Source organism: Gadus morhua, chromosome 11 (assembly GCF_902167405.1).
Source record: "Gadus morhua chromosome 11, gadMor3.0, whole genome shotgun sequence".
Taxonomy (NCBI): Eukaryota; Metazoa; Chordata; class Actinopteri; order Gadiformes; family Gadidae; genus Gadus; species Gadus morhua.
The window spans coordinates 9,098,062-9,110,561 of record NC_044058.1 but is presented as its reverse complement, the minus strand read 5'-3'; the positions used below and the strand labels follow the sequence as shown (position 1 = coordinate 9,110,561).

At 48.1% G+C, this 12,500-nt stretch overlaps 1 protein-coding gene across 1 annotated transcript in view; it reads right to left on the bottom strand.

The window, feature by feature from the left end:
* si:dkey-22o22.2 (neural-cadherin) overlaps positions 1–12,500 on the bottom strand; it is a 114,585-nt gene that overhangs the window by 30,348 nt on the left and 71,737 nt on the right. Inside the window, exons 13-16 of the mRNA XM_030371237.1 lie at positions 7,044–7,293; positions 6,001–6,128; positions 5,351–5,537; positions 3,865–4,008 (exon numbers count right to left, since the gene is read on the bottom strand). Coding sequence (XP_030227097.1) covers positions 3,865–4,008; positions 5,351–5,537; positions 6,001–6,128; positions 7,044–7,293 — 709 coding nt within the window. The remainder of the gene's footprint in view (positions 1–3,864; positions 4,009–5,350; positions 5,538–6,000; positions 6,129–7,043; positions 7,294–12,500) is intronic.

The window sequence follows — 12,500 nt, the reverse complement described above, 5'->3', positions numbered from 1 at the left end:
CATTACCAAAGTGACTTCGTTCGGCACATTTTTAACCACCCACATCACGCACACATGCACACTTTCCACCACACACACACACACACACACACACACACACACACACACACACACACACACACACACACACACACACACACACACACACACACACACACACACACACAAACAGAGATACAGATACACACACACACACACACACACACACACACACACACACACACACGGATACAAACACACAGATACAAACACACACACAGACACAGAAACATAAACATGCAAACACAAGTGTTCCTGCAAGCAAACGTTACCACATGCACTCCAACATTTACACTTCTGCAGCCCACATATACATTCCCTCTGTCTCCCTCAGCCTCTTTCACAAACACACACACACACACACACACACACACACACACACACACACACACACACACACACACACACACACACACACACACACACACACACACACACACACACACACACACACACACACACACCCCACCATCACCATCACACACACCCACACCCACACATACCCACACACAAAAACACACACATCACAGCTGACTGAACACACACCTGGCGACAAAATCCCTGTGGCAGCTAATCATCTTAGAGGAAGTGGAGGAGGAGGATGAGGGGTCTTGGAGGAAGTGGTGTTTTGGTAGAAGGAGGTTATAGGGAGCGTTTGGTTCTGGCGGAAGGTTTGATTCCTCTGGTGCTCCACAGTTAAGCCTGTGGCAGGGATTCACATGATGTCACACACATTCCAAGCCACCATCTTGGTTTGATTTGATCCATTAAAGAGCCAGTCCACTGTTTCTGCTGGAACTTTAACATTGAGATTTAAAATAATGTGTTTTCGGCTGAGAGTTCTCGGAAGGAGGGGGGCATGTTATCCCCATGGTTACGACCCACGCCCAATTTGTGATACTTTTTTGGTACCATTGTTGTTTATAAGCGTTATAATGAGCTACATTGTATATGAAATGCGCCATACACCATAGATTTGTACTATCGGTGTCCTTGTAGCCTCACCCACATCGGACACTGACATTAAATATATCAATGCTCAGAAAGAGCTTCACAGTCCACATACACCGTAGCGATATACTATGTGCCCGGGAAGCCAAACACTCACTCCGTCGTGGACATGAAATAAACTGAGCGGAACGAAAGAGTGAAATTAGTTTTTTGGAGAAAATGGCAAAAACATACTTTAGGATATTACTTTCGGATATTATTTTTCTAAATTTGGGTTTTATTTCACTGCTCACTATGTTGAAAATCATATAAGACATATTACCTTGTTTAAAACCAAAAAACGTTTTGGGTTTCACTGGCTCTTCAAAACAAGTAAAACAACTAATAATTCTAGAAAGTTTGGTCAGGAAGTACCAGGATGGCAGGCTTGAACTTTTTAATGGGACTTCAGATCAAGTCAACCTTCCCATACATGATGTGAATGCATGGATTGAATCTCGGTTCACAGGATTAAAGGGAACCTGTGCACCATTTAATCTGAGCTACATTAAGGTTTAATGACAATTACAGGAGCAGAATGACTTTCTGGGCTTTTTACATTTGATATGATATCTAATGCTATTTCATCTTTATGTCTTCGATCACACATCTTCTCGTCAGGATTAAATTATAAATAAATAAAATAACAATAAATAATAAACAGTTGTCTGTTTCTTCCTTTTTTACTTACAAGCTCATGTATGCACACATTATGTTGCACTCACATGCACCCTGCACACACACACACACACACACACACACACACACACACACACACACACACACACACACACACACACACACACACACACACACACACACACACACACACACACATACACACACACACACACACACACCTCTGATCAGGCTGGATGTGCTGAGTCAGCCGTGTTGCAGTGCTTAGTCGGATCATGTCTTGTGTTTTGCCACTAATCCCAAGCTCTGAGGCAGATCATCCACACACACACACACACACACACACACACACACACACACACACACACACACACACACACACACACACACACACACACACACACACACACACACACACACACACACACACACACACACACACACACACACACCAAGGACCAAGTGATTACACACAGCATGTCTTCCTGACTCTGGCTTTCTGCCTATCCGCCTGTCTGACCTTCTGTTTCTCTCCGTGTAACATCAGACATGCTTATGAGTCGGTTTTTTCCATCTTACTCTTTCTTTCTGTCTGTCTGTGAAACTGTCGTAGTGTGTCAGCCAACCTGTCTGTCTGCCGGTACGTTAGCCTGCCACCTATCTGCCTGCATGCCACCTCTCCCTCCTTGCCCTGTCTGGGCAGAGGGTCCTTGGTCTAATCACCCTGCAGGCCCCTGAAGAGAGGCTCCGGGGGGGGTGTGTGTGTGGGGGGGAGGGGGGGGGGGGTAATCTGGGTTGCCACCGTAGCGCTTCTTAACTCGGTGTTGTGTGTGGGTCTGCCACCATGTCTCTCCCAAGAACCCCGACGTAGCAGGTCGGGGGGATCAGTGCGGAACCAAACCCAGATGTGTTCAACAACAACAGAAGCAACACACACACAGGCACAAACACAAGCATGCGGGCACGCACACACACACACACACACAAGGAGGATACGAGGAGGATCACAGGAGACTTTAATCCTTGTTGTTGGCCCTTCGCCTTCTCAATGAGCGGCTATCTTAGGGACTGTTTTTACCGTTGCTAAGCCAGGCTTCAAACTGAATACCTGTGTGTGCATGTGCATGTGTGTGGGTATGTGTGTGCGTGTGTGTGTTGCTGTGTGTTTTTGGTGTGCGTGTGTGTTTGTGTGTCTCTAGTGTGTGTGTGTGTGTGTGTGTGTGTGTGTGTGTGTGTGTGTGTGTGTGTGTGTGTGTGTGTGTGTGTGTGTGTGTGTGTGTGTGTGCTCCTCTGTCATGTTCCTCTGATGCAGGTCTGCTCCACCATAACAGTGTTATTAGGAGAGCGACACGCTCAGCTCGGCTGTTGTTCCGCCGAGCTGAGCTGCTCCTGCTTTGCCTCACTCCTTGATGTTTTTTTCCGTCCGTGAATCTAGTTATTTATGTGCTTGTTTCAGCGGCGGCGGCGGGAAAAGAGGGACAAACATAAGCTCAACCTCAAACGGCCACAACACCAAGGTAACGAGCAGCGACGCCCAGGAGGGAGAGCAGCGGCAAGCTAACGCGGCGGAGCGACGGTTAGGACCGGGAACGACAAGAGAGGACCGGGAACGACAAGAGAGGACCGGGAACGATGTGGGGGGGGGGGGGGGGGGGGGGGGGAGGCATGGTTAGGATGATACTTTATTAAAGTGGTTTCTGAAATTTTAATGTTTTCATTCTGAATGAGTCGTCAAGGGCTCCTTCCTAAGAAGCTTAAGGTTGAGGTTTGGTGTCAGCATGTCATGAGGACCAATCAGCCACTCAAAAAAAGCTGAAGGACAGATGATGCTGGTTAGTATCAGCGGCAAGGCCTTTACAGGACCAACCATATGTAAATAAATTGCATTAGTTGAGGGGATTTCTAATAATTCTTTAAACTGTTTCCTGTGTACGTGTAGATCGATCCGTATCATAGCTGAAGTTTTCGATTCCCAGTCCAATATTCTGGTTAAATCCCATGTGTCTCGAGCCTGGGGCCTCTCTGAGCGAGGCGCTCCACTACTTCCTGCCTCGCGGCCTGTCCAATCCCAGATCATCTTATCAACTACTAAAACCTGGCAAGGGACACAAACACATATTGCGAGCCATGTAAACGACACGTTTGATGCGAGGGCGGTCCACCAAGGAGCCTGGAGGCCGCCGGACGGGTTCTCACCTTCATCTTCGTCGTTGGCCGTCACGGTGATGAGCACGAAGCCAACCTCCTGGTCCTCCTCCACGCTGACCTCGTACACCGATTGGTCGAAGGCCGGGGCGTTGTCGTTCACGTCAGCCACAAAGATCCTCACATAAGCCGTGTCTGAGCGAGGAGGAGGAGATGGAGGATCGGGTTATGGGACGAGGAGATCTAAACGTCTGCAGTCACTGTGTTCACAGAGTGTTCGTCTGAGGACCGGAGAGGAGATGGCTCGTCATCTCATGATGAAGATGGAAGGTGCTGCGACTAGAAGACTCAAAGGGCTTGAAGGCACCCCTAAGGAGATTAACTCATGTCAACGATGGACAGAACTGTGATTTAGTATTAGTGTGATCTGAGTATATAGAACGAGCCAGGTTAAAGGCAACGAAACGCCCAGGCCTTGGGCCACTACACAATTATATTAAACCTCATGAACTCATCAAATGTAGACCAGTGCCATAGAAATCCTGTGGACCAAACTGGAACTGAAACTTTACGCCAGCATATACAACCAGGGAGTACTTGGAAATAGACTACCATTTCAATCCATTTATGGAAAACACTTCCGGAAAAATCACCTATGGACATCATAGAGAGGAGCCTATGCCAGATTTATAGCAGAGAATATTTTTAAACTCCTCATAGCTGTAACATAGGGCGGCTCGTTAAACCTGAATACATTACAAATGGCCAAGGTGAGATGGAACTGGCTTCTCCTAGCCTAGCATCCTAGCATGTGTGACATCATACCTCATCTCCAGTGGGCCTGCAACATGAGGTATGGTGATATGGGGCTAAAGCTCTATGGATATGGTGGGCCGTTATTGACCCAGAACCTTGATAAGCAATTAGCATGGACCATTAGCAGCGTGCGCCATTAGCTAACGGTGCTAACAGTGAGTTAATGAATGGAGATGGTGGAGGGCGTGGCCGGGGCAGATAACCCGAGACATGAAAGACCGCCTCTAACTGTCTGGGGATCCACGTCCTTAATGGTGTGTCAGAGTGTGTGAGTATGGGAGGGTTAAGTGTGTGTGGGTAAAGTGTGTGGGAGTGAGGCGTGTGTGTGGGTTTTTTGCGTGGTGTGTGGTTTCTATGCGTCTGTATGGTGTGTGTGTGTGTGTGTGTGTGTGTGTGTGTGTGAATGTGTGTTTACATGTCCTTGTGTATGTGCATGTGTTTCCAATGTATCCAATCTAATTCTTCATGTGCTTACTGTGTTAAAGAGGAAGTTATGGTGAAATTAATGCCTGTGTGTCTGTGTGTGTGTGTGGGCGTGCATGTGTGCGTGCTTGCGTGTGTGTGTGCATGTGTCAATGTGTTTGCGCGTGTGTGTACTCGCACGCGTGCGTCCATATGTGTGTATGCATGTGTGTATGTGTGTGCATGTGGTTGCGTGCGTGCTGCCATGCATGCGTGCATGTGTGTGTGTGTGTGTGTGTGTGTGTGTGTGTGTACCCACCAGTGTTGGGCTGGCCCTGCTGCCCCGAGCGGGCGGACTCGGAGCCGTCCTGGGACTGGACCTCGATCAGGTACGAGCCCTTCTGCTCGCGGTCGAAGGAGGCGCGCGTGTGGACCACCCCCGTGTACGAGTTGATGCTGAAGTACTGGGAGTCCCCGCTCTCGTCCTTCAGGATCGCGTAGCTGATCTGGAGTGGGGGCAGGCGGGGTGTGTGAGGGAGACCCGTCACACCCGGGGGGCTCACCGCCAGGACGGAGAACACACTGTGTGGCGGTCGATGCTGAACCGGTCTGTGTGTTGAGCCGAATCTCAGTCTTCATGCCTGTCTCGGGCTCTTTCTGTCGGTCTGTCTTTCCATGCGTCGGTCTCTGTGGTCGTCCATGTGGTGTCTGTATATGCAGTCCGTTTGTCCGTCTCTCTGTCTTGCTACATGTCTGTCTGTGTCCCTGTCGCTCCACCCGTCGGTCTCTCTATCGCTCAACCTTTCTGACTCATACCTGCCTATCCCTCTTTTGATCTTCCTGTTTCTCCATCATTCTCTACCTCTCTCTATTGTCTACTCTCCGTGGGTCTCTCCGACAGTGAGTCTCTGTACCTGTCTGTCTCTCTACTTGTCTACCTGTCTGCGGGGGGGGGGGGGGGGTTCTCACCATGCCGTGCAGGCCAGAGTCCAGGTCGGTGGCCGACACCTGGACCACGGCGGCGCCCGCCTCAGCGCCCTCGGCCACCGTGGCCTCGTACGTAGAGGACAGGAAGAAGGGGACGTTGTCGTTCACGTCTGGCCGTGGAGAAGGGAGAGAAGAGAGAGGAACGAAAGTCAAGTTTGGTTTTGGCAAGAAAAACTTTTCTGTTGTGATGGAGGAGAGACCAATTATACAGCACCAAATGGGTTTGTTCTTAACCAATCAGAACAGCGCCTCCTGTGCACCCCACCCCTAATACCGGATTGAGCTCAATGGGAACACGATGCGCCCCCTCAGCAAGGCAGGGTGGGGCTAGTTGTTAAGCTAACCGCTAGTTGTTTACTGTCACGAGCTAGCAGACCGGTGACATTTCCCCCGCTCATTAAGGACCAGGTTTACTGTCTCCCTCCCTCTTCATCTCCCTCCTCCTTCATCTCCCTCCCCCTTCATCTCCCTCACACTTTGTATCCCTCAGTCGCTTGCTTCGCCTGCTATAGGGAGTCGACCGTATACAATCCTGGTACTTCTCATGGTGGTGGATAAACACTTGGGTTGATGAGGATGTACCTTTACACAGTCGATGGGATGTTCAAAGAAACATCAAAACAGACGAACAGACAGATAACAGGCCGATAAAACATCGATTAATCTATTGAGTTTAACAGTCGGACAGACAGACAGACAGACAGACAGACAGACAGACAGACAGACAGACAGACAGACAGACAGACAGACAGACAGACAGACAGACAGACAGACAGACAGACAGACAGACAGACAGACAGGGACAAGGCCTGATAGCAAGAGAGGCAGACAGACGAGAAGACAGATGGACAGGCGGTTCGAAAATCTCTTCATCTATTCAGTTTAACAGTCAGACAGACAGACAGCCAGCCAGACAAACACATGGACAAGGACGAAGCCTGATAGCAAGAGAGACAGACAGACGTACAGGTGGAGAGATAGACAGATGGACGGCCCGGCCGGTGGAGTTGGCGGCCCGGACTCACCGGTCACGTTGACGTAGACGGTGGTGAAGGAGGCCAGGGGCACGGCCGCCACGTTCTGCACGCGGACCCTCAGGGCGAAGAAGCGGTTGCTCTCGTAGTCCAGGTTCTCCGCCACCAGGATGGAGGCCGAGCCGTCGGCGCGGTTGGGCTTGATGTAGAAGCGCACGGGCATGTTGGTCTCCGGCACCTGACCCTCCTCCAGGTTATAGGTCACCCGGGGGTCACCGAGGGGGGAGGTCGCCTTGATGGTCTGGGGGAGGAGGACAACGCGCGCACACGCACACGCACGCACGCACGCGCGCACACACACACACACGCACACGCACACGCACACGCACACGCACACGCACACACACACACACATGCACACACACACACACATAGGCACACACACACAAGAGAAACGTTCTGGTTAAGACATGTTCTGATTGATTCTGCTGAGGTTTGATGGGGGGGGGGTCCAGTGTGGGGTTTTGGTGGGGGTTGAGTGTGTCTGTTTATGTGTCATTATGCATGACAGTTGTATTGTATGTACTTTGTTTATGGGTGTGTGTGTGATTGTATTCTGGCATTTCTTTGTGTATTTGTTGGTGCGGTTGTGTTTATTGGTTGGTTTCTTTAGGTGGGATTGTTGGTATTTGAGTATGTGTGTGTGTGTTTGTGTGAGTGCGTATCTGTCAGTGTGTACCGGTATGCTATTCTTTTTAGGCAGAGGAGAACAGAAATCAGATGGAGAAAGTATGTTCTGAAATCCTTGACAACCTCACTGATGAAATCTCAACTCACCCTCAATAAAAATGCTAATCTCCCTGCAAGAGACTGCCCCTTTGGTGAGAGCACATAATCAACACGTCTCCAACAGTGGAAGCAGGGGCTACGTGTCTACATTTGGTATTGTTTACATGAAGCACCGCGTTTGATGCTTGTCTGAAAGGTCGGAGTTTATGTCAGAATTCGTCATTCCCAAATAAGGAGAGAAAAATTCACAGTGAGCTCTAGACTCCTATAATCCTTTTCCCAGACGCATCAAATACTGCATAAAAACTAACGCTTGAAAGCAAAGTTTAACTAAAATGACACTGCAGTGTACACAGCCACATTTCAAAACAGCCGTTGTCCAAGAACTCAACCTTTAGGGCAACTCCTTTTATGGAGATATCTGAACACTGGGTAGTTAGTGGTGTGTGTTTGTGTGTGTGGGTGTGTTTGTGTTTATGTGTGTTTGTGTGTGTGTGTGTGTGTGTGTGTGTGTGTGCGTGTGTTTATATGGTTGCGTAAAGAAGAGTGCATTTGGATGTGGTCTGTATAAGAGTGTGCATCTATGAGTTTGTGGTAGTGTGCATATGTGTGTGTGTGTGTGTGAGGTGTGTGATGTGTGTGTGTGTGTGTGTGTGTGTGTGTGTGTGTGTGTGTGTGTGTGTGTGTGTCGGTGTCGGTGTGTGTGTGTGTGTGTGTGTGTGTGTGTGTGTGTGTGTGTGTGTGTGTGTGTGTGTGTGTGTATGTGTTTGTGAGGTGTGTGTGTGTGTAACTGTAAGTGTGTGTGTAAGTGCATTACAGTGCAACATGGTGACCTCTGACAAGGATCCACAGCAGCAGAGCTTTTAAGACCTGTGTTCCCTGGACTGTATCCAGCACTGCCTTCTGCTCCATGTGTGAGTGTGTGTCAGTGTGTGTTTGTGTTTGGGCATGTGTGGGTGTGTTCAAGGTCTCTGTCCTGTCTGTCCTGGGGGCTACACAGTGCTTTGACCTCTGTCAGAGACGGAGCACATTTTCTACGGTTCACTGAAATCACTCAACCCTCACCATGCGGCAACAGTCAAACACATAAACACACACACAGACACACACACAAACACACACACAAACACACTTACTAAAAATTTCTGCATGCAAACATGCATACCCCCCCCCCCCCACACACACATACACATTAACAAGCACACACACACACACAGAATCAAGCACAAACTCATACACAGAACACGCGTCCGCACGTGACAGAACACTAAGTGGTTAGAAAAACATTGATGGATTCACAAACATGCTCCTATATTAATCACACATACTCACTCACTCTCTCAATCACTCACCTCCCCCCCCCCCCCCACACACACACACACACAAAGGCACAGGCATAGGCACAAGGGCATAACCCCACCAAATGGAAATGAAAGACAATTCAAAGTGGTTTTTTTTTTAACTTTTGGGAGCTGGCAGAGGTCCCAGTCTGATCTGAGGTCCCAGTCTGAGCCTGATGTTTTGGCTGGCTGTGGTGACCAGATCTGTGCGGACAGAGTGTTTTCGAGCAGTATATCTGGTGAAACCCCCCCCCCCCCCCCCCCCCCCGCCTCACAGGTCTGTGTAACAGACTCTCTTAGAACGAGCAACATAAATCCTAACAGAGGATGGACAACAGGCTCCTTATGGACATTCACTAAAAGCTTCAAACATACAAGAAAGAGAAAAAAGAGAGAGAGAGAGAGAGAGAGAGAGAGAGAGAGAGAGAGAGAGAGAGAGAGAGAGAGAGAGAGAGAGAGAGAGAGAGAGAGAGAGAGAGGGAGAGAAAGAGAGAGAGAGCGCGCTAGAATGAGAAAGAGAGAGAGGGAGGGGAGCGACAGATGGATAGCTATAAGAGTGTTGCGATCAAAAAAGACATGAGGTGTATACGTGTGACATCGAAAAGCTCTCAGATGTTTCTCAGAATAATCTTTTTTTTTTCTCTAACTTTTTGCCTCTCTCCTTTATGCCTGAAAGCACACAAACACGCACATGCGCACACACACAAACACACACACACACACACACACACACACACACACACACACACACACACACACACACACACACACACACACACACACACACACACACACACACACACACACACACACACACACACACACCTACATCTGCATAATTCCATCTCTCGTATTCTCAGTTAAAGTGGAGGAACACAAAGCTGCCATTGTGAAATATCTGCACCATGGTTTGACGCTCCAAGGATATCATTTCATAATGAGCTAGACAAACACAAACACAAACCTCTTTGTACATCCCCATGAAAAACACCCTCCATTAACCGACCAGTGTGTGCTAAACACCTCACATAAAAACACACACAGAAGTGCTCACACACACAAGCATAAAAACACACAAACACATACATACACACACGCACACAAGGACATTGACACACAAAAAGCACGCACACACACGCAGACACATGCACATCCGCGCGCGCAGGGCCTGCTGGGATTGATGGGGCCATTATCTTGCTGCAGAACAACAAGGCTCGCGCTTAATTACTTCCTCAAGGTTGCAATTACTGTCGCTCGGAAACTCACTAACGACGGCTCCTTCAGATAACACCAGCAAGACGGGAGGCTGATGCTAAATGTTTAATCAGGGTGGATGGAGGGAGAGAGAGAGAGAGAGAGAGAGAGAGACAGACAGACAGACAGACAGACAGACAGACAGACAGACAGACAGACAGACAGACAGACAGACAGACAGACAGACAGACAGACAGACAGACTGAGAGACAGACAGACTGAGAGACAGACAGACTGAGAGACAGACAGACTGAGAGACAGACAGAGAGAGAGACTGACAGACAGACAGACAGTGAGTGAGAGCCAGAAAGAGAGCAGGCGGGAGAGCGAGACAAAAGAGAGGGAGAGAGAGAGAAATGGGGGGAGGGAGAGAGAGCTAGGGGTGAGTGAGAGCTAGTGGGGGGAGAGAGAGAGTGGTAGAGAGAGATAGAGAGACGTAGAATGAGGGAAATAGGGGAGAGGGGGAGCTTTTTGGGGGGAGAGAGAGAGGGAGGGAAAGAGAGGTAGAGTTGGAAATAGAGGTGAGAGAGAGCTAGTAGGGGTGTGAAAGAGAGGTTGAGAGAGAATTAGAGAGAGGTTGAAAGGGAAAGTGAGAACAGAGAGAGCTTTTTTTTGTATTAATGAATGCATTAGACTGTTTAAAAAGCATATTTTGTATTTAGAGCATGCAGGATGAATTACAGTGACGATTCCCTAAAGTACATATCACAGGTTTCCAGAGCAGAGAGCAGCCAGAAATCTCACACTGCCCCCAGGTACAACTCTGCTTGAAGCCAACATTTCATAACAGAGTAAGCCTTCCACACAGAATTATTAATGTATTTTTCTCAGAAATTAAAATGATTTATCAGATTCATTAGAATGTTAACTACCAAGATAACACACCGCACATAGTTTTTTCTTTTTATCCTACTTAGAATCATAGTCATAACACACAGACGTTTTGGTAGCTGTTAGGTTAGCTAAGATCAAGCTTAGCAGCTGAGAAGCATGAACCATATTACATTTCCAATATTACGGTTGTAGTCAATAGTCAATAGTCAATATTTGTTTGGCTATTTTGATGAGTCTGCTGTCCACCCTGTCTCATCTGGCTACCCTGAAGCTGAATTTCCTTGTTTATGAATGCTTTATTATGCGCAAAACACTCTCTATCTCCATTCACAGCATTGCTGATCTAACTAGGCTTATTAATAATTGTCCACAAGGTGAAAAAGTGTACGCCGATAAAACACGTTCGCAAAAACATTTGTTACTAATCTAATATGTTAGATTTAGCCTTGAGCCCTGGATGCAACCCTGGCTAAACCCCCCCCCCCCCCCCCCCCCCACACACACACACTTATACATACACATACAGGAAGAGGAAGTACAAACAGCAATACATACAGATTAGACACTTATATCTTTGCTTCCACCAGAAATGCTTCTTCAGCATTACATACACAAATATGCACACCAACGAAAACACACAAGCATTCTTGCACACACACGCACATGCATACACGTGCCTGCTCACAACCCCACAATAGACAAGCGCACAAGTAGGCATGCACTGGCACACGCACCCACCTACATACACACTGCAAACGTGCATGCACACATGCAAACACACGCACACAAAAGTTTTGCCTTAGTCTTATTTAAGTTTAACACATATATTCCCGACACAAATATGCGTTCTATGGAATGTCCAAAAGCTATTTAATCACACACACAAAAAACACCCCCCCCACACACACACACACACACACACACACACACACACACACACACACACACACACACACACACACACACACACACACACACACACACACACACACACACACACACACACACACACACACACACACACACACACACACACACACTCCCTCCGGCCTTATAACAATGTAATTAACTTTTCATTAATGTGGCATTTTAATTCTATTAAATCTACAACAACACTACCACTTCCTCCTCAATGTAATTATTACAGGAATATAGGAGAAGAGAGGAGAGGGGAAGAGTAGGGGAGGGGAGAGGAGGATGAAAGTGCAGAGGATGGAAGGGGAGAATGAGAGGATGGGGAGGTGACGAGAGCAGAGAAGATAGATAATAGGGGACACTGGTACACATAGCA